The 19,350-nt window shown below is 48.5% G+C and overlaps 1 protein-coding gene across 1 annotated transcript in view; it reads right to left on the bottom strand.

Moving 5' to 3' along the window:
• Positions 1 to 3,937, bottom strand: part of PSD3 (pleckstrin and Sec7 domain containing 3) — a 180,881-nt gene extending 176,944 nt beyond the window's left edge. Inside the window, exon 1 of the mRNA XM_054986834.1 lies at positions 3,117 to 3,937. Coding sequence (XP_054842809.1) covers positions 3,117 to 3,892 — 776 coding nt within the window. The 5' untranslated portion in view covers positions 3,893 to 3,937. The remainder of the gene's footprint in view (positions 1 to 3,116) is intronic.
• Positions 3,938 to 19,350: the final 15,413 nt, after the last annotated feature.

Here is a 19,350-nt window from a genome sequence, read left to right as displayed (position 1 = left end):
TTGCAAGTTCTTTTTTGCCTAGTTACTGTTTACCACGATACTCTCTCTTCTTGGTTTGAAACGCATCTCCCATGGCATACAAACTCCTTGTCTCCAACAAATTTCTCCCCAAGTGTTTTATCTGACTCATGTGTGTCTACTCCATTGTTACAAATCTGCAAAGGAATGGTCTAACCATGAAATACCAGGCCATTCTAATATTCTCACAGTGCAATCCTTTGGTAGGAGGAGTGAGCCCCAGATAACAGACCTGAATAGGATTCTGAGGAAACTCTCCTAGGCTTGTTCTCTAACTGCCCCTGAATTGGTTCTTCCTCTTCCCTCCCACCCTGCCAACCCCCGTCTCTATTTAAACCCAAGCTCCCCACCCCATCTACTGGCTACATAACAGAGGAAGTTTTCCTTTGCGTTTTTGCCTGCAGTCAGGAAGCCCCGCTGAACGTTCTGCCCAGCTTTGGAATAATCTGAATAAATCAAAGAAGCAATGCCTGGATGTGTTTAGCATATCAAAAAGTAGCCTTTGACTGGCCTTGCAACAGATTTTTTTTTTGGGGGGGTAGTGGTGGAGGAGGAGCTTTGCCTTCGCTATGACAGAGATACGCAGAGAAATGCAAGAAAAGCAATGTTTCAAAGAAGCTCTGTAAAAGCTGGCAACTTTTTCCTTTTTTAGGGCATAAATCCTTCTACTACGATCTCTGTTTTAAAACAAAAAAAAATAAACACCATCTTTAAATTCCAGGGCTTTGGATAATAGAATGTATAAGGAGGTAACAGTTCTTTGTGCAAAACCTGACTTGAATATTCACCGCGCAATTATATGTGCAACGGGACAGATGAAAGTATCTTCACCTTTATGACAGTCCTCAGCGGGAGGGTTCAGCAGAGCTGCCCCTGATTAAGGAGCCCACCTATCAAAACCCAGCACCCACCATCTCAGAGGGAAACTATACGAGATGCCTGGGCCGCAGGTCAAGCGCTGCAAGGTTCCCTGGGTAGTGTAGTCTTACAAACAGCATGTTTGATGTGATTCTCCACCAGGGGAAGAACGATGAGAGGGATTCTCTCTCTCTTTCAAAAAGCCTTGGCTCAGCCTTTCCTCTGGGAGCTCGGGGGACTGGACGTAACAGGAGGTAGGAAATCCAGGGTGGCTTTTTGCAAGAGAGAATCTGTGGTGCAATTTTTTGCTGGGGAGAAGAGTGTGTGTGGGGGGGGGGGGAATTCTCTCTCTCTCTCTTGCAAAAAGCCACCGTGGATTTTCTGCCTCCAGTTACATCCCCCCCCCCGAGCTCCCGGAGGAAAACCTGAGCCAAGGCTTTTTGAAAGAGAGAAACAGAATCCCTTCCATCACTCTTTCCCCGGCGGAGAATCACATCGAGCAGCTGTTCGTTGTAAGACTAGGGAAACTTTGCGGGACCCAACATGTGAAGAACATGTGTCTGGCGTCTAGTATAGTTTGGTCCTCAGATTTTGCTCACTGCAGGACTTTCCAATGGTACTCCTCAGTAGCTATGGATGTTGCTTCATTGGGGTCTGAGAGAATGCCCTCTCCACATGAGCCCAAAGCACAAGTTACACCTCCAGGACAGCTATGAGGCTTTTCAATCAGACACTGTTTTTTTAGTACCCCACTGGGAACACAACTCCCAAGGTCTTTGTGTAAAGCGCCATCAAGCTGCAGATGAGTTTTGGCTGCCCCATTGGGTTTTCAAGGCAAGAGATGAATACAGGCAGTTTGCCATTGCCTGCCTCTGTGTAGCGACCTGGACTTCCTTGGTGGTCTCCCATCCAAGTACTAATGAGGGCTGACCTGGCTTAGCTTCTGACATATGATGAGATTCTGCTACCTGGACCACCCAGGTCAAGGCAACTTAGAGTTGCCAGTCCAACCTCCACCCCCACCCCCCTCCCCCACTTACTTGGCTGGTAGGGGAAAAGGCAAGGGAACTCACCTCCCAGAGCATGCACTCCCACACTCCACAGTGGGCCGATTTGGGCCCCAAATGGACTGAATCGAGCCCATGCGGAGCCTAAATTGGCCCGCTGTGAAGCACAGGAGCTCTACAGGGCCCTTCCAGCAGCGCTCCCCACCCTCTGCAGCCGGTCAATTTCAGCCTCAAATGGGCCTGATTTGGCCCCAAATGGGCTGAAATTGGTCCGCTGCAGAGCACGAGAGTACTTCCAGGGGCGACACGAGGCCTAGCACAATGATGTCACTTCCTGGAAGAGACACCATCGCACAGCCCAGGAGCGCGCGCACACAAAGCACGAGCGAAGGCATCTAAAAAGGTGAGTGCCAGGTCTCCTGCCTCCCACCCAGAGAGTGAGGGGACTTGGCAACCCTAAGACAACTCCAAGGTGCACAGGGCCAAATGTGCTTTGGGACCACAGTACTTGGAACAGGGAGGCTTCAACCTTGCCCCTCCATTTTGTTTTCCTAATCCAAAGCCGCCCTGAAGGGCACTATTTGCTGTGCCGAAAGCTTGTAAACCCAGAAGCTCCTCCCCCGTGAGCTAAGGTCCACCTCAGAGTTGCATTCCCAGTGAGGAACTCATAAAACATCTGATCCACTGTCCTCCCAGCCAACTTCAACATGACTCCCCAAGGTTACAGGATGTGTAGACAGGGCCTGCATTGAAGGCTTTTTGCTCACTGAAGGCATGTTTTAAACATGAGGATCTCACTCTTCTCAGCTACGGCTCCAAAAACTAGGAGAGCTTGACTATCATTCTCCTTCAGGGGGCTTGACAAAACGTATTTATTCTATCAAACTTTTGAGCCACAGTATTTGAAGAAACTTATGTTTTCTGCTTTTATGGTTCACCATAAATGTGTCACGGGTGTATACTGGGTGTGGGGGGACAGGAGTGTTCTATAATGCAAATTTTGTCTTCTATTGGGTGATGTTCTGTTTTGTGATTTTTACCGTTTTATTAGGCCAGGCTCTGCGCACTTTGTGAGGAAAATGAGGAAGTTCTAAGAATAAAATAGCCACATCTTCTCTGCCTTTCCGCCTCAGGGGCAAGTCAAGTTAGCCTAAGCCAAACTGCCCTCAAATCTTCTAAAAGCTGAAGCTGGATATGGGTTCCCTCCCACACCGGAAGAGAAGCGTATTTTACCTGTCCTTCCCTAACACAGATTTCCTATACCGAGCCCAGCGCTTCTCTTCTTCTACGAAGACTTCATCCTCTCCACCCTCAGTCAGCGAAGCTAAAGGCCTAAAGCTCTCCCACGATCCACTCCAAGAGCTCTCAGGCAAGCGAACCAACGTGGGTGAGGCTGCGGATGAAGTGTGGTCATTTGGTATACTGGAGAAACTTCTCCTTTCTACGCTATCGACTTCCAAGGGTCTCGTTCCCTTCTCCTCCTCAGCTTTTTGTATCCAAAGGATTTCCACCCCTTGAAATTCCACATGTTTGCTGACAGCCATCTCTTTTGACAGTCTCCTCTCAGAGGTCTTGTCCGTTTTGTCCGGAGCATACACAGAGAATTCACGCTCAAAGTCTGCCCAGGCGCCACTGAGAATATCAACTTTGCTCTCTGGCCCTCCCGATGGTCTGCAGCCACGTGTTTCAAATCCTTCGTGGGCCTCCTCAGTGCTGCCACCAGAGCCCTGGGAGGGCTCGGCCTGTATTTCCACAGTTAAGACCATGGTGGAATCTTCTTCGGTGATCCAATACAATTTTTTCTCAGCTGTCGCTTGAGACGGAAGAGGCATTTCTGAGGGTTTTTCTTGGCTTGCAAGAACTTCCTCTCTGGCCACCTCCTCATCTGCTCCGCCAACATGCCTCTCCTTTTCCATCTGCATCTCTGAACCAAAAGCACTATTCTCTCTACCCTGCGCCTCTTCATATTCTAAGTCTTGAGAGACTGTCAAAACGCCCCCCCAGTTCATCAACCGATCGCAACGTTTCTTCCTCTTGGGGGAATATACATAACCCCTGAGAAAACGAGGCCACATCTCCTCCACATTTACCATTCTCAAGAGGCTCGTGCAACAGCAGGTCATTTGGCTGGCCATCTGGAGCGCACATTATTGCCTCTCCGTGAAGCGCAGATGACGTTTCCAAACTTTTGGCACCTTCGTCCATGGTCCCGTATTCCAGGAATTCATTGGTGACACGTGGGAGAACGGCGCTACCTCCATGGCCACCTGCAAAAACAAACAAAAAACATGAGCGCTTGCTCCGTTACCCATATTTTGACTGCATTCCTGCTGCATGGAAACAGTGTTCCATTTCGGTCTCTCCTCGCATGAGGTCACTTCTTATTTAGTCTTTTGAATCGAGCTTGTTTTTACTGCTGCTCTGAGGTTTGGGACAGTGATGTGTTTCGGGAGAGGCAGCTGCCAAAGCAACTCCAGACTGAAAAGCATTCAGTATTCAATATTGATGACATCTATAGCCAAGGAGGGGCGGTTTCTCTCTTTCCACTAAGTTCTTGATGGAGATGCCAACAGCAAAGAAGAAGCCAGCAGCAGAAAACCCGGGCTTTCTCTTTCTGCTGGCCTTCAGCAGCTAGCAGCACCAGTGAAAAGTCGTTTCTGAGTCTTCTGAGGACAACCTCCCTTTCTCTCCTCCAAGATCTCTGCATAGGCTACAGGGCTCTCGGTTTTTTATCAGCTTATGCTTCGATTATCAGCGGCACATTTTCAAATTGCCGTTTGTTTCTCTTACTTGGCACAGAAAATTGAAGCATTTGAGAAGCAAGACAAGTCCGACACTGCGTTGTACTAAAGGCTTGCAGGAAAAATAAGCTGGGGCAGATCCTGGACCAAATACATGCAGATGTCCTATATTTTGCAAGCATCCAAACAGCGACAAAATCAAACTTTCCTCATCATTTCCTACCTCTCAGGAAAAGGTCCACCTGCCAAAATTCTGGAATGGTTAGCTGGTAAACCAAACCAAAATCTGTGCCCTGTTAAAAAGTTTGTACTGTGGAAAGGCCCATCAAGTCAAAGTCTATCATATATTCCAAGCGGTTCAACTAATATGGGCAAGATATGCAATAATATTGGCTGGGGAATAACACAGTTAATCCAGGAAGCACCTGTGGTACCAGCTACAGTTCCTTCGCAAGTATCTCTAACACGATGGAGGCTCCTTCTCTGATCTGAGATCCTACACTAGCAGGGTATGTTTGAACCACTTATGTGGGGCTAATCACAACGAGACAATTAGATGGAAATGTTTTATGCATCTGGATCCCACAATAGCCTATTATCTCACCATGGGGAAGGGCATTCCATACTGCAAGATGTATACGTGAATCTTTGTTAAACGTACGAAACCAGTTATTTAAAAAAGATTGGGCTATGCTCAGATTGAAAGCTGACCAGAAATTCTCCCCTATTTACTCTCGTTTATCCTATCAGAAAATGTTCAAACTGGCTAAATATTTCTTTTATTTAACAGTTCCAAAATATTGACGCTCTTTCATTTTACTTAGATACTGTGTACTACCTTCCACTGAGATGAAGGGCCGTTTTAGCAGGCTTCCCCTTAGAAAACATTATTGTACTCAGGGCTTTTTTTCTGGGAAAAGAGGTGGTGGAACTCAAGACCGCACAATGACGTCACTTTGGGTCAGCTGGAACAAGGAGAGAGTTTTTTAACGTTTAAATCACCCTCGGCGAAAAAAGTCACATGGCCAGTGGACCCCCCCCCCCGATCTCCACACAGAGGGGAGTTTAGATTGCCCTCTGCGCCGCTCGGCAGCATGGAGGGCAATCTAAACTCCCCTCTGTCTGGAGATCGGGGCGGGGGGGGCCACCAGCCATGTGACCATTTTCAAGAGGTGCCAGAACTCCATTCCACCACATTCCCGCTGAAAAAAAGCCCTGATTGCACTTATTGTAAGGATCAAGTTGACTCAATGGCCCATATCCTTTTTAGCGGCCCCCGTTATAATTCACTTCGTAACCAATATATTACTCCCTGGACTGAACATCTACAGAACATTTTTGAACAACAGAAACTAAAGATGTTGCTATCTGGCAAGATAAGAAGTATACATGTTATTTAGCCATATTTATCTATACAGTAATACATTTCTTATAAAATACGTGGATGTATGGCTTGTGGGTTGTTAAGTTACAGGGAAAGGAGAGGAATTAGGTGATAGTAAGTGCAGGTCATGAACAAAACAGTGTGAGATAGTAGCTAGAGTGAGATTAGGATCTGACAGAACTAGGTTATTGGGTAACTTGTCTCACAGGATGGTTCTTGGACTAGAATTTGAAAGAACTCGGATTCAAATCCCTGCTTGGCCAACCTTACTGTGACCTTCGGCTAGTCACACAGTCTCAGCCTAGCCTATCTCACAGGGTTGTTGTGAGGATAAAATGGAAGAGAACATAAGCCGCTTTGGACCCCCATTGAAAAGAAAGGTGGGATATAAATGAATAAGCAAGCAATCTTACAAAAACCTGCAGGCAGCCCTGGACAAAGCTACAATTCCATTTCATTTGAGCACTACTGAAGCAGAAGAGCTTCAGTAGTGCTCAAACACAGTAGTGCTCAGACACAAACAAAACTAGCAGTACCAGGCTAACAGTGAAATCCTAAACCGACTTACTCCAGTCTAAGCCCATTGAAATCAATGGGCTTAGACTGAATAACTCGGCGTAACTGTAAGTGATCCCATTCGCTCCTAGCACTGCACTGAAGCTGAAGTCAAATTCGATAACAACAGAACATGGGTTTGTTTGTTTTGGTATCATATTTCACAAATGTTGAAGGAGAAAAAATGCATCCAGAGCTACTTGAGATGGGGGCTGGATTCTACCAGCTGCACTGGTGAAAACGGAGCTATTTAGGAAACCGACAGGGCGGCTTGCTGAAAAGAAGATCAATGTCCAGTACTACTTGTTGTTCTCACACACAATACTGGTTTCAATTCTTTGTAAATGGAAGCCACAGAGCATCTCACATGAGTGTCAGGATAGAAAAAGTAGAGAATCCAGTAGCACCTTTAAGACTAACCAACTTTATTGTAGCAGAAGCTTTCAAGAACCACATGGCTAACTCCTCTGGATCAATGAAGATGGAAAGATGCAGTGTCAGTGGTCAGAACACCACTAATTAAAGGACCCTAAAATGCCATCCAATCCCTAGACTTTCATGAGAATAATAATACTTATGTAACGGAGACAGTACTTCAACAATCCCTAGCTGCTCCACAAGCAGGGGGGCCACAAAATATGGGTTGCCCTTGGTAGACAGCCAATTAGCAGCCTGTTAGCACGTCGGTCGCTTCCATGTATCTAAGAGCCACTTGCTGAGTAACGGCGACTAGACAAAGGAACGGTTGTTGCTTAGGGAACCCTGTGAGTGGATCTGGCTTCTGGAGGGTATGTGGTCGTCAACAGCATACGAGACAACTGGCCACCTTCTACAGAGGAAGCCATTTGTCCCGGGGATTTTGCATCCCGCACTGTCATTGCCATTCCACTCCACACAAACGAAGGAGCATGCATATCACACACACACACATGCTAGAAGTAAATGGGGGAGCATTTTTCTCCAGACTGTAGGCTCTGATAAGAGTTCTCTCTTTTATTACCACCTCTCTTACACCCAGGATAGCCCAAGTGAGCTTGATCTCGTCAGATCTCAGAAGCTTAGCAGGGTCGGCCTTGCGTTAGTAATTGGATGGGAGACCTCCAGCGAAGACCAGGGTTGCAGAGGCAGGCAATGGCAAACCACCTCTGTGAGTCTCTTGCCATGAAACCCCTGCCAGGGGTCACCATGAATCAGTTATGACCTGAGGGCATTCTCCACCACCATCTCTTGCACCCATACTGCTTTCTTCTTCGAAACACTTATCCCCCCCCCCCCCAGCCGAAGAAGAGTCTTGAGCCAAGAAAAGGTCAAGGCCTTCTACTAAGTACCAGCTAGAGATATTTCCAAAAATTTCAAAACTAAGTATGCTTTTATTTAAAAATGGAAGAAAACCAGTAGAACTGGGGTATGAGGAATATTTATCAAATCTAAACATACCATATTAAGAACATCAAACTGGAGGGGATAACTTACAGTGCAATCCTAAAAAGAGTTACCCCAGTCTAAGCCCATTGAAATTAGTACACTTAGACTGGAATAACTCTTCTTAGGATTGCATTGTTAGTGCTGATATGGGATATCCTCACAGCCCTTCTATTTCCCATAGCGTCATGCCATAAAGCTTGTGTGGATGCACATCATCGAAAGAGGGGAGAGAATTCTTTTATGCCCTTTGAGGACTCACACATGGAAGGATTGTTCCCGTTAAGTAAACGAGAGCAAAATGTTTGTACAGCGATGACATTTTTAAGTATAAATGTCTTCGTTTGATTCAAACAACAATTTCAACTATACTCAGTCTCAGGAATAGGACTGAGAGTTTCTGCATCTTGAAGAGCTCAAGCCTATCTTACCTTTATGTCTACTGGTAAAATAGAGCAAAAAAGTGACATTAAAAAGAAAAATCATTAACATTGATGTAAACAAAAGGGAATTTGTTATCTAGGCTTAGAAATATTATGTAGATCTCAATGTTAGCGAGAAGAAAGAGTGCCGGGACTCTAATCTAGAGAGCTGGGTTGGATTCCCCACTTCTCCCCTTGAAGCCAGCTGGGTGACCTTGGGTCAGTCACTTAAGAGTGGCAGGCCTCTAATCTGGAGAGCCAGGTTTGATTCCCCACTCCTCCCCTTGAAGCCAGCTGGGCGACCTTGGGTCAGTCACTTAAGAGTGGCAGGCCTCTAATCTGGAGAGCCGGGTTTGATTCCCCACTCCTCCCCTTGAAGCCAGCCGGGTGACCTTGGGTCAGTCACAGCTCTCTCAGAGCTCTCTCCATTCCGGGAGACTCGGTAGCCCAGGAAGTCTAATTCTTCCTTGTGGAAGTCACACTTAGACAATTTGGCATGCAGTTTGTTCTCAGAAAGAATATTCAGAACCTCCCATACCAACTTCATGTGCGAGTCATAGTCATCTGCATAAATTAGAACATCATCAAGATAAACAACCACTCGTTTGTACAGGTATTTATGCAAAACTTTGTTAATCAGGTTCATGAAGACCACAGGCGCCCCCTGGAGGCCGAGTGGCATAACTAGGTACTCAAACTGTTCCAGAGGGGTGTTAAAAGCTGCCTTCCATTCATCCCCCTCCTTAAGGCGCACTCTGAAATAAGCATCTCTTAAACCTAGTTTTGTAAAGATTATCCCCTTAGCCACCACCCCAAGCAAGTCTTTAATAAGGGGAAAAGGGTAAGCATTTGACATGGAAACCACATTGATTCCTCTGTAATCACTGCATAGCCGCGAGCCCCCATCCTTCTTCTTGCGAAACAATATTGGGGTAGCATCGGGGGAGTTTGCGGGCCGAATGAAACCTTTCTCCAGGTTTTTTTCAATGAACTTGCTAATGGAATACAGCATCCCCTTGGGAAGGTTGTGGCGGAACGGGCGCTGGCTCTGAGTCCGGGAAACTGAGCTGCCGTCAATGGCCTGCTAGCCCCGCTATCCGCCTCCCACCATCCCTGGTGGACGTGGCTCATTTTCTTTGTCGCTGCCACCACTCACTGAATTGTACACCGCCTGACTGAGGGGCAGTGAGACCCCTCTGGCTGAATTTCCCTACTGGGAAGTGAATTCCCCAATCTTTGGGTGGGCCCTGGAGAACTGGCAACCCACCAAGGTCTGGCCTGATCAGTTCTCCTGGGCTCCCTCCCTTCCTGTAGCGTGCCAAGTTGGGGGGGGGGGGGTTACGTAGTCAGAGCACCACAAGGTCCTTTATATTCCAAAAAAGTGTAATTTACTAACTATATACAGAGCACCATATACAAAGCAGGTAAAGGCACCACACACAGGGGTAGACCCCCCTGTTCAGAACCCCTGGAGCAGAAAATCAAACTGAAGAGAACCGCCGTCTGCTTTCCCTGCCACACTGCTCCCTACTCTACCTTAAGGGGGGGGGGGGTCTCAGGGAAGAAGGTTCACTCTTTTTATTCCCTTTCTGCTGCCTCCCAGGCCCTCCACACTTAGGGCCTAGGCAACCGGGTTTCACCCCGCAGCAGGAGCCTCTCCTCCTTCAACCAAGAAGGAGCCTAACTGACCTTTTTCCCCTCAGGATCGGCTGAGTCTCCCCATTCCGGCTCCACCCCTTGTTTTTCCCGCCCTTTCTTGGCCCGGGGCAGCTGGGAGTTGTAGTCCAGGAAGAAGGGCGCCCCACACCAAGACTCCTGCAGGCCCCTCCCTGGCCCCACAGCCCATCAACCCTCAGGGGGAACATTTCCTCCCTTTTCTTTAAAGACAGATTAACAGCAACTGGCACTCATTTCACCCCTGGAAACCATTTCGTTACAAAGGTCTTGCCTGGGGATCAGTTCAATGGCGCAGTCTTGTGGCTCTGTAAAGCCTCAAAGACCCGGCTTAGCTCCTGGTACTCAGGGGGGATTTCCCTGACTTCCTCCCTCGTGAGACACACAGTTTCAGGCATGGAGGGGGTGGCACCCCACGTCGGGTTCCACACGTGTCTCTGACAATCCTCATCCGGGAAACACAATCAACTCGTCTTCCACTGTATGTACAGGTCATGGTCATAGAGCCAGTGGATTTCCAGCACCGCAGGAAATTTCGCAGTAGGGCTTACCACAAAAGCTGTCTCTTCCCAGTGACTCCCCATCCCCACCGGGGTCAACTCAGTCTCGTAAACGCAAGGGGTTCCCTTCATGGGGGTCCCGTCCATTTGCTCAAACCTGAGAGGCTCTGGCGGCTTCACCAGGTCAAGTCCCAGTCCCATGACTAGGGCAGGAGTGATCAAATCTCGACTGCACCCAGAATCAATCAAGGCTTGAACCCTGATACGGGTCCCTTGTCGCGGGTGCACTAGGGTGATAGGGAGAAAAAAAGAGTTCCTTCTGGCCTCACCAGAGGTGGCACCGGCTCCTCTTGGACCTGCTGGCTGGTGCCCTTCACAGCAGGTCTCCGCCATTTCCTGCCAGCTGTGCCCCTTCTCCCTTGCTGCTGGATAGTGTGCTGTCCCTCGAACTCTCGGGTCCTCCCCTCGCTCCTGCCGCTGCTGCCTCCTCACTGGCTTGCGATGCTGCTCCTCCTAGCTTAGGGCGGCTGGGCAAGCCTCACTTGGGTCCCGTCTTTCTCTCGGGGAGAGCCTTCTTCACGCCGGGGCATTCCGTGGCGAAGTGGCCAGCGCCCCCACACTTTAGGCACGGCCCTTGTTTCATTCCCCTCTCCTTTTCAGCCGGAGTGGTTGGCCCTTTCAAATGAGGCTTGTTGCCCTCTCTGTATCCTGCAGTTCCTCGCCATTGGCCTGCTTGATGTTGGAGATAGAGTAGTTTCATGACCTGCTCTCTATTTTCAATCTCGCATGCCAGTTGGCTCCACCCCAGCAGGGTGTGCGGGTCATCTTGGACCATGGCCTCGGCCACCAAGTCTGGGTTCAAGCCAGCATGGAAGAACTCAATCTTCATCGACTCGGTCCAATCTCACACTTTAGATGCATCCACCCGGAACGCTGCCGCGAACTCTCGCACCAAGCGGTTTCCCTGCCTCATGCGCTTCAGCTTGGTTCATGCCCTCTCTTCCTCAAAGGGGTCCTTGTTCTGCTCTCTAAGTGCGCACATGAAGGCCCTCACGTTCTGGAGTTCCGGGGCTCTGGCCGCATAGAGAATCACATACCATTTCACTGCTGCTCCCCCTAGCTGGCTCACCTGGCTGGCTTCATCTGGGAAGGTAGGGCCCCATTAATTCAAAAACTCTGCCACCTGCACTAGGAAGTACTCCAGTTCCTCAGCGTCTCCATCAAAATGGGCTCCTAGCTTGTGCAGCCCTCGTGGTGGTTGAGGTTGAGGCACCAGGACCGTTCCAGCCAGGGCTCCGTCTGGGAGAAAGGGTTGCTTTAGTTGCCACACCGGTACTTGGCCCCCTTGATCATCTGGAGGAGGGATAGGCTGCTGCTCCCCTTGCGGTTGGACGGGTGGTCCGGCCGGCCTCCTTGGTCTCCCAGCTGCTCAGGTTGGAAGGGAGCCTGCATCTTGGATATTGTCCATGAAGGCATGGATGTCGCACCTCAGCTTGGCCTGGAGCTCTTGCACCAATGAGTCGTTCCCAATGACTCCCTCCAATCTAGTTCCTTGTACTCTTCCTCCTCCCTCTCGACGAGTCCTTCCCCCAGGAACAGACTCTGTCTGTACAGTTGGCTCTGCCAACGATCCTGCATTTCAATCTTCCTCCTGGCCGACACCACATGAGGGGTCCATCCCAGAGGACTATCTTCCAGCCAGTCTCTGTAGCTGCCATCCCTTCGGGGAAAACTGGTGCGGAGCTGCACTCCAGCTTCAACCAACGCACACGCATTGGGCTCATGCACTCCTTGTCCCCTTCGGCTGCTATGGCCCAGGTGTCAGGATTCTGCGGCTGCTCAGGTCCAAGGAGAATGATTCCTGGCAATCTGTAAGGATCTGCCAAGCAACTCTCAAAAAGACTTCACTACAGGCAGTAAAAGAACTTTATTGAAAAGCTGCTAGTATCATGAGCTTACTACATCCTTGCTAGGAATAATGTTCACATGCAAGCATCAAACATATATAGGCATCCAGAGCGCAGGCAAATTCTACAATCCGCCCCCCCGCCCCAAGTTTAACGTCAGCTAAGCTCATCGGGAAAGTATCTAAGTGGGAAAACAGCAGAAATGATGTCTGGGATTTTCAAGGTTGTGGTGTCTGTACCGGCGCCTCTTCCCAGACTAAGGAGAAACGGCCCTGGTGCAGTTCAGAGGAGCACACAGAGGAGCAGGAACAAATGCCTCCCTTGCACAGTTTCATATCACGGGTCCAAAAGACAAGGCGAGTAACATTTGCAGTCCTATCAAAGAATAGCCTCAGTATTTAACCATAACCATAACATAAAGCATTAGACTACAATCATAACAGCAGGGTATTGCTGGGTGTGACAGGGGACGCTAAGCACCTGATATTATGTTTCTCCAATCCTACTTTTCCACAAAGACAGATTCAGGTGGGTACCCATGTTAGTCTACAGTAGAAGAGCAAGGTTCAAGTCTAGTAAAATTAAGCAAGTGCAACTTTTCCCATTTGGCTCTCTCCATGCTGGTTAAAGCTCCACCTGAATTCTATATGACAAACTGCTTTTAAAGCAGAATTCTGGTAATTTTTTTTTAAAAAAGAGAAAGGTAGCAATCCTAGTTTAGCTGATAGTTGCAGGAACAAACTCTAGTCGAAGGAACATGCTACAGTTCCATTCCTGAAGCTAGACAAGCCTCTTCCAGTTGAATATCTGGGTGGAAACACTCCTGTAAATCCCATTCTCACGGAGCCTCTGGCAGGAAGGGAGGGACCCAAGGTTTAAATTATGACAAGATTTGTTTTCAGTACTGGGACGGGGACTCAACTCTACAACTTATGAAGTAACGTCAGTGACCCTATGCATGCATAGAATTCCTCTCACTCTCACCACTGAGTGACTCCAGCCAACCTCAAAACACAAGAATTACAGGCAGGATGAGGCTTCTGGGGAGAGTAAGGCTTCCTGGAAGTTTTCAGCTCCAGTGCTTCTCTTTCTAGAAATTAAAGACTGGAAGGATGCCAGGAGTGAAATGTAAACAAGAAATAAGTGTGTGGTTCAAATATGCTGGAACATCAGTCCATGGCTGCAGCATCAAAAGGTGGCATGCACATAGGCCAAAGCAGGGCTTTTTTCCAGCCGGAATGCAGTGGAATGGAGTTCCAGCACCTCTTGAAAATGGTCACATGACCAGTGGCCCCACTTCCTGATCTCCAGACAGAGGGGAGTTTAGATTGCGGCGCAGGGGGCAATCTCAACTCCCCTCTGTCTTGAGATCAGGGGGCGGGGCCACCAGCCACGTGACCATTTTTCCTGAGGGCGATTTAAACTTTTTAAAACTCCCCCCTTGTTCCAGCTGACTCAAAGTGACATCATTGCATGGTCCCGGAAGCGTGTGCGCACTTTGCGCATGCACACGTGGTACCAGGGGCACCACCTACCGCCAGGAGTTGCCCCCTGTGCTGGCAACCCACTGAGTTCCACCACCTCTTTTCCCAGAAAAAAAAACCCTGGGCCAAAGATACTGCACCACTGGAAAGCGAAACGTTCATATCACAGTGCTTCTCCAGGGAACTTGTTCACACATTCTGCTGCCAGGTATCAAAGAGTGTATCTCTCTGGCATGATGACCAAGAAACTTCTGAGCAGGACGTGAGAATGAGGGGAGCCACCGCAGTCATATGTACCGTGATTCCCATTCAAACCTGCTTTACACATCACCTGCTGAGATTTTTACTCTCATAGGCATAAGGTTCAATAGCACGTAGCAGTACCCTTGTGCTGCCAAATGGATAGCGTGTATCACACCCATTGTGGCTAGGCCCATTTTTTTGCAACTACCGTGTGCTCCCTTCCACACACTACATCCAAACCCTGCTCCAAACCTCTCATTGGACGCAGCCAAATCAGTGGGCATGGAGCTCAGCGCCTCCTTCTGAGGAACTACAGAACTCAAGTTTTTGTACCATGATGCATCAAAAAGGGGCAGCTAAGAGATGGAGCATGTCGTCTTCTTTAAGGTCTGTTCACGGATGCTGCTTCTGTTCGGTAAAACCAGCTGTAGAGGCTAGATTCCCAAGCAACCAAAGGCCCTGCAGTTAGAAGAAGAGCTGCTAAAGCCATTCAGGCCACTTGGGGCAGATGTTGAGGATGAGCCAGAAGGGAGGGCGGAGCCTTGAAAAGCTCCTCCTCTTATTGTAATTGTGTGTGTGTCAATTAGGTCTAAAGGGTCCATTTGCATGCAAATTTTGTCCTGGGGGGGCGGCTCTTCCTGGGCCATCCACAAAAAGCCACCACAGCTACAAATCCAGAAGTCCCATGAAATTTAAGCACAAGGTGTCCTGAAGCAGGTCACCCTCAGACCCCGCCAAGTGTCTACAATAATATTTAATAATGGTTTGCCATCAAGCTTGAACCATAGCTCATGGCAGCCCCAGGGTTTTGAAGACAGCAGATGAACAGAATAGTACAGAGTCCAGTATTACTTTTAAGACTAACCAACTTTATTGTAGCATAAGCTTTTGAGAACCACAGCTCTCTTCATCAGATGCAACTAACAAAGAGAGCTGTGGTTCTTGAAAGCTTATGCTACAATAAAGTTGATTAGCCTTAAAGGTGCTACTGAACTCTTTACTATTTTGCAACTACAGACTAACACGGCTAACTCCTCTGGAGATGAACAGAGGAGCTTTGCCATTGTCTTCCTTGGTAGTCTTCCATCCCAGTTCTAACCATGGCCACCTTTGCTAAGCGTCCAAACTCTGACGAGACTGTGCTAGTCGGGTCTGTTCGGGCAACTACCTGGCATAAGGGGATAGGGATAACCACCCACCTAGTAGGGCTTTTGTAACAGCCGCACTTTGAAAGTTCTGTGAACCACTTCCAATGATTGATGAGCGCCTAACAGCACGGAGAGGCCTTTGTTTCAACTAAATAAGAATCCAAAGCTTTCCCCCATTCGCCAACAGAAAAACGAAGAGCAAATGCATTTCTACACACACATCCCTGCAGTTTCCATTTGTATACACCACTGAAGGAAGAAACTAAAGCCTAGGTTGCCAACTCCAGTCTCGGAAATTCCTGGAGGTTTGGGGGGGGGAAGGTTGAGCCTAGGGTTGCTAACCTCCAGGTGGTGGCTGGAGATCTCCAGGAATGACAACTGATCTCTGAGGCCCAGAGACCAGCTCCCCTGGAGAAAATGTCCAATTTGGAGGCTGGACTCCATGGCGTTATACCCTACTAAGGTCTCTCCCCTCCCCCAACCTCACCATCTCCAAACTCCACCGCCAAAATCTCCAGGAATTTCTCAACTTGTAGTTGGCAACCCTAGTACAGCCTGTGGAGGGCGGAGGGCAGGATTTGAGGCAGGGAGGGAGGGAGCTCAGCCGGTCATAATGCCACAACGTGCCTTCTTCAGAGCAGCCATCTTCTCCCGGGGAACTGATCTCCGCAGCCTGGAGAGCAGTTATAAGTCCGGGAGACGGCCAGGTCCCACCTGGAGATTGGCAACCCGTCCCAGCCCTGCCTCCGCCGCCGTTTCGCTCCCGCCCCGCACCTAGGCGGGCTTCACATTACGCATTATCATGCTAAAAAGATTCGCGCTCTTGCTCGAGCAAAGCCCCCCGGCCGGGCTCCGTTCAACGGGCAGTGCTTTAGGACCGCCGAAGCCCAGGCAGGGAAACTCCTCCCGCGTTCCCCATCGAGCCCCCCGGCCGCAGGGCTCGTTAAAGCGACGGCGATGCCGCGCCGCCACCCCCCCCCCCCTCCATGGCGCACCGGCCCCGTTGGGTAAGGGAGGGCGAGACGGCGAGGCTGCTCCGTCGAAGGGAGCCAAACACGCCGGAAAGGGGCAGGAGGCGCCCCCCCCACCCGGTTTCTCCGTTGCCCCCCGGCCTAAGTTTGGATCCAGGCGCTTGTGCCTGGAAGGGACGGGAAAGCCGCGGGCCCGGAGCAAAATCTAGCCCGGAAGCAGCTGCCGGGCTCCGGCGCATCGCACGGCTCAGGCACGGAACGGGCACGCATCTGATCCGCCTGCCATGTCCATAACCCAATCAGTGAAACGTTTCCAGCAACCAGCGCCCGGGGTGGGGGTGGGGGGAGTCTATCTTAGGAAGCAAAACACATCACTAAACCCAAGACTATCTTGTTTTGTGTGTGTGTGTTTCTAGGACACCCTCCTGCACAAACAGATACACACATTTCCTTCAACAGAGGCTGACTACTCACAGAGATTACTGTTGCTCCAGCAGTTACCCATTTGGTCAATGCAAACACATAGATCATCAGTTTATCTAAATCCTAAGGATACCCGGCTTAATTCAATTGCTGCCCTTCTAGTCAACGGGGAGCTGCACAGTTTCAAATTTCCTGGCAGCAGCCAGCCCGCCTGCCGCCCTGCATTGCACACAATGATGTCAATGGAGGCATTCGGAAATTGGAGTGAAGAACTGCAGTCTCATGCCAGGCTACAGCCGAAGAGAAGAAGCCCACCTCAGCAGCTTCCAGAGGAATAGCTACAGTAAGCTTTTTTTATTTTTTAAAAAGACAGCTATAATTACTGCGAGTTAATTTTATTCCATGTGAATGTGACAGAGAAGCCACATAAAAGTAGTGGCAGTTCCATGTGCATTTATGATGTCAGGTACATGGCAACGGAGGCATAAACGACGGAAATTTATCATCTTAACTCTTTTTCACGAATCTACAAATGAAAACAGGTCCCTTATATTTTAATTGAGGCCAGCTCTGTGCTTATCCGAAGATGCCTTCAAAAATGGATAAATAAATAAAGATGCATCTTTTTAAAAAAAAGTATAAAAATTGTATGTTTCAGATTTAAGGCATGCACGTACAGAAACATTCAGAAGAGACAGAGATGGAAAGATACAAAAAATAACCAGTGCTGGCCAAAAGAAGAGCAATTTTCATTTTTCAAGTTTTTAAGGTTCTAGTCCTTATGGCTCCAAAATATTCTTGAAAAGTCTGCAAAAGCCGTATTTGCAAGCCATTTTAGGACCCAAAGAGGTGGCTAAATCATGCCTAGCAGCTAGAGCAAGGCTTCGGTGTCACACACAGCTCTTTGCCCGTCCATGTGACTAGCCAAACCAGTCTAAATAATACAAAGCAGTAAAGTGTGCAGATAAATTATGCAAAACAAGAAATATTATGCAAGCCTTCCCGATTTGCATTATTTGTATAGGCTGCAAAATTTCTTTGGCAAAGAATTTTAGCCATGTTTAATGCAGAGCACACAAAGTCCTGTAAACAATATTGTCGCTAAAAGAAGAATATAAGGTAAAAACGACAGTTTACCGAAGAGCAAGATTTGCATCCAACAAGTTTTCTACAACAGAATGTACGGGCCAGATAATATAAGCAGAGCAAAGGAATCTCAAATGTCATGTAGCAGAACAGGGAGGGGGGAGAAAAATTCTGTCTGTGCATTTTTATCCCACTCAAAGGAGCTCAGGGCAGCAAGCATATTTCTTCTCTCATCCCTTTATCCTAACAACACCCCTGTAAGATAGGCTAGGCTGAAAGCGGTGGTGGAATTTGCCATGAAGTCATAGCTGAGTTATGAGTTTCATGGCAAGAGACTAACAGAGGTGGCTTGCCATTGCCTGCCTCTGCAACCTTGATTTTCATTGGCGGTCTCCCATCCAATTGCTAACTCAGGCCGACCCTGCTTGGCTTCTGAGATCTGACAAGATCAGGCTTGCTTGAACCAGCATGTGGCGGATAGGTCCATAAATGGCTACTGGCCATGGAGACTGAAGGGAGGCGCCACAATGCAGAGGCAGCAAATCTCTGAATATCAGTGCCAGGAGACCATATCAAGGGAGGGCCTCAGCCTCTACGCCCTGCTGTTGGCACTCTAGGGCAACCAGCTGGGCTCTGCATGAAACAGGCTGCTGGACTAGGTGACCACTGGCCTAACCCACCAGGCCTCTTCTTATGCCCATAGGGTATGACTGGCCCAAATTCACCCAGCAAGCTTGATGGCTGAGGGCTTTCCCCACAGATTCCCCTACGCATACTCTCAGCTGCACTAGAACTGCAGCTACCTGGCCTTTCCCGCAGTATTGCAAACCTGAGTGGAAGAACACAGGTGAGATAAGTCTCCCTTCTGCAGGTAAATGTAATACATTGTCGACCTGACTAGCCTACCTGAATCTGTGCTTGAGTGTGACTTAAGGGCATAATATAAACTTTGCTGGATCAAACCATTGGTCCATCAGCATCCAGTCTCACACAACGTCCAACCAGTTACAGCGGGGGGGGGGGGGGCAGAAAAAGGACACTGGCACCTGTATATGGAGATTTACTGCCTCTGAATGTAGAATTTTATTTATTTATTTCATTTATAGCCCGCCTTTCTCACTATGACTCAGGGCGGATTACACGGTGTGAGATTAGTACAGTCAGTATTAAGGACGTTTCCATAAGCAATGGCATAGGGCAAATAAACACAAGTTTACAAAGACATGCATTAGCAATAGTCCAATACAGAGTTGAAGAAATGCTGAAACAGAGCATAAGCAATTCTAGGGCTGACATTAGACAACATATTGTCTATTGTATTTTAGGCGCGTTTTAAGTATTTGGATACTTGATATATTTTAAAAAAGAAAAACACAGGGTAGGCAAGGTATTTAGGTATTACGCACAATCACTTTCTAGAGACCTCTTCCTACAAGTTACTAAGCAAGGGCTTCTTCTGCTCACGGCCAGTGGCACGTTGGATCAGCCAGCGATTAATACTGGAACC

Source organism: Eublepharis macularius, chromosome 8, assembly GCF_028583425.1.
Source record: "Eublepharis macularius isolate TG4126 chromosome 8, MPM_Emac_v1.0, whole genome shotgun sequence".
NCBI lineage: Eukaryota > Metazoa > Chordata > Lepidosauria > Squamata > Eublepharidae > Eublepharis > Eublepharis macularius.
The sequence above is the reverse complement of the archived record's forward strand: the minus strand, read 5'-3'. Positions and strand labels throughout refer to the sequence as shown.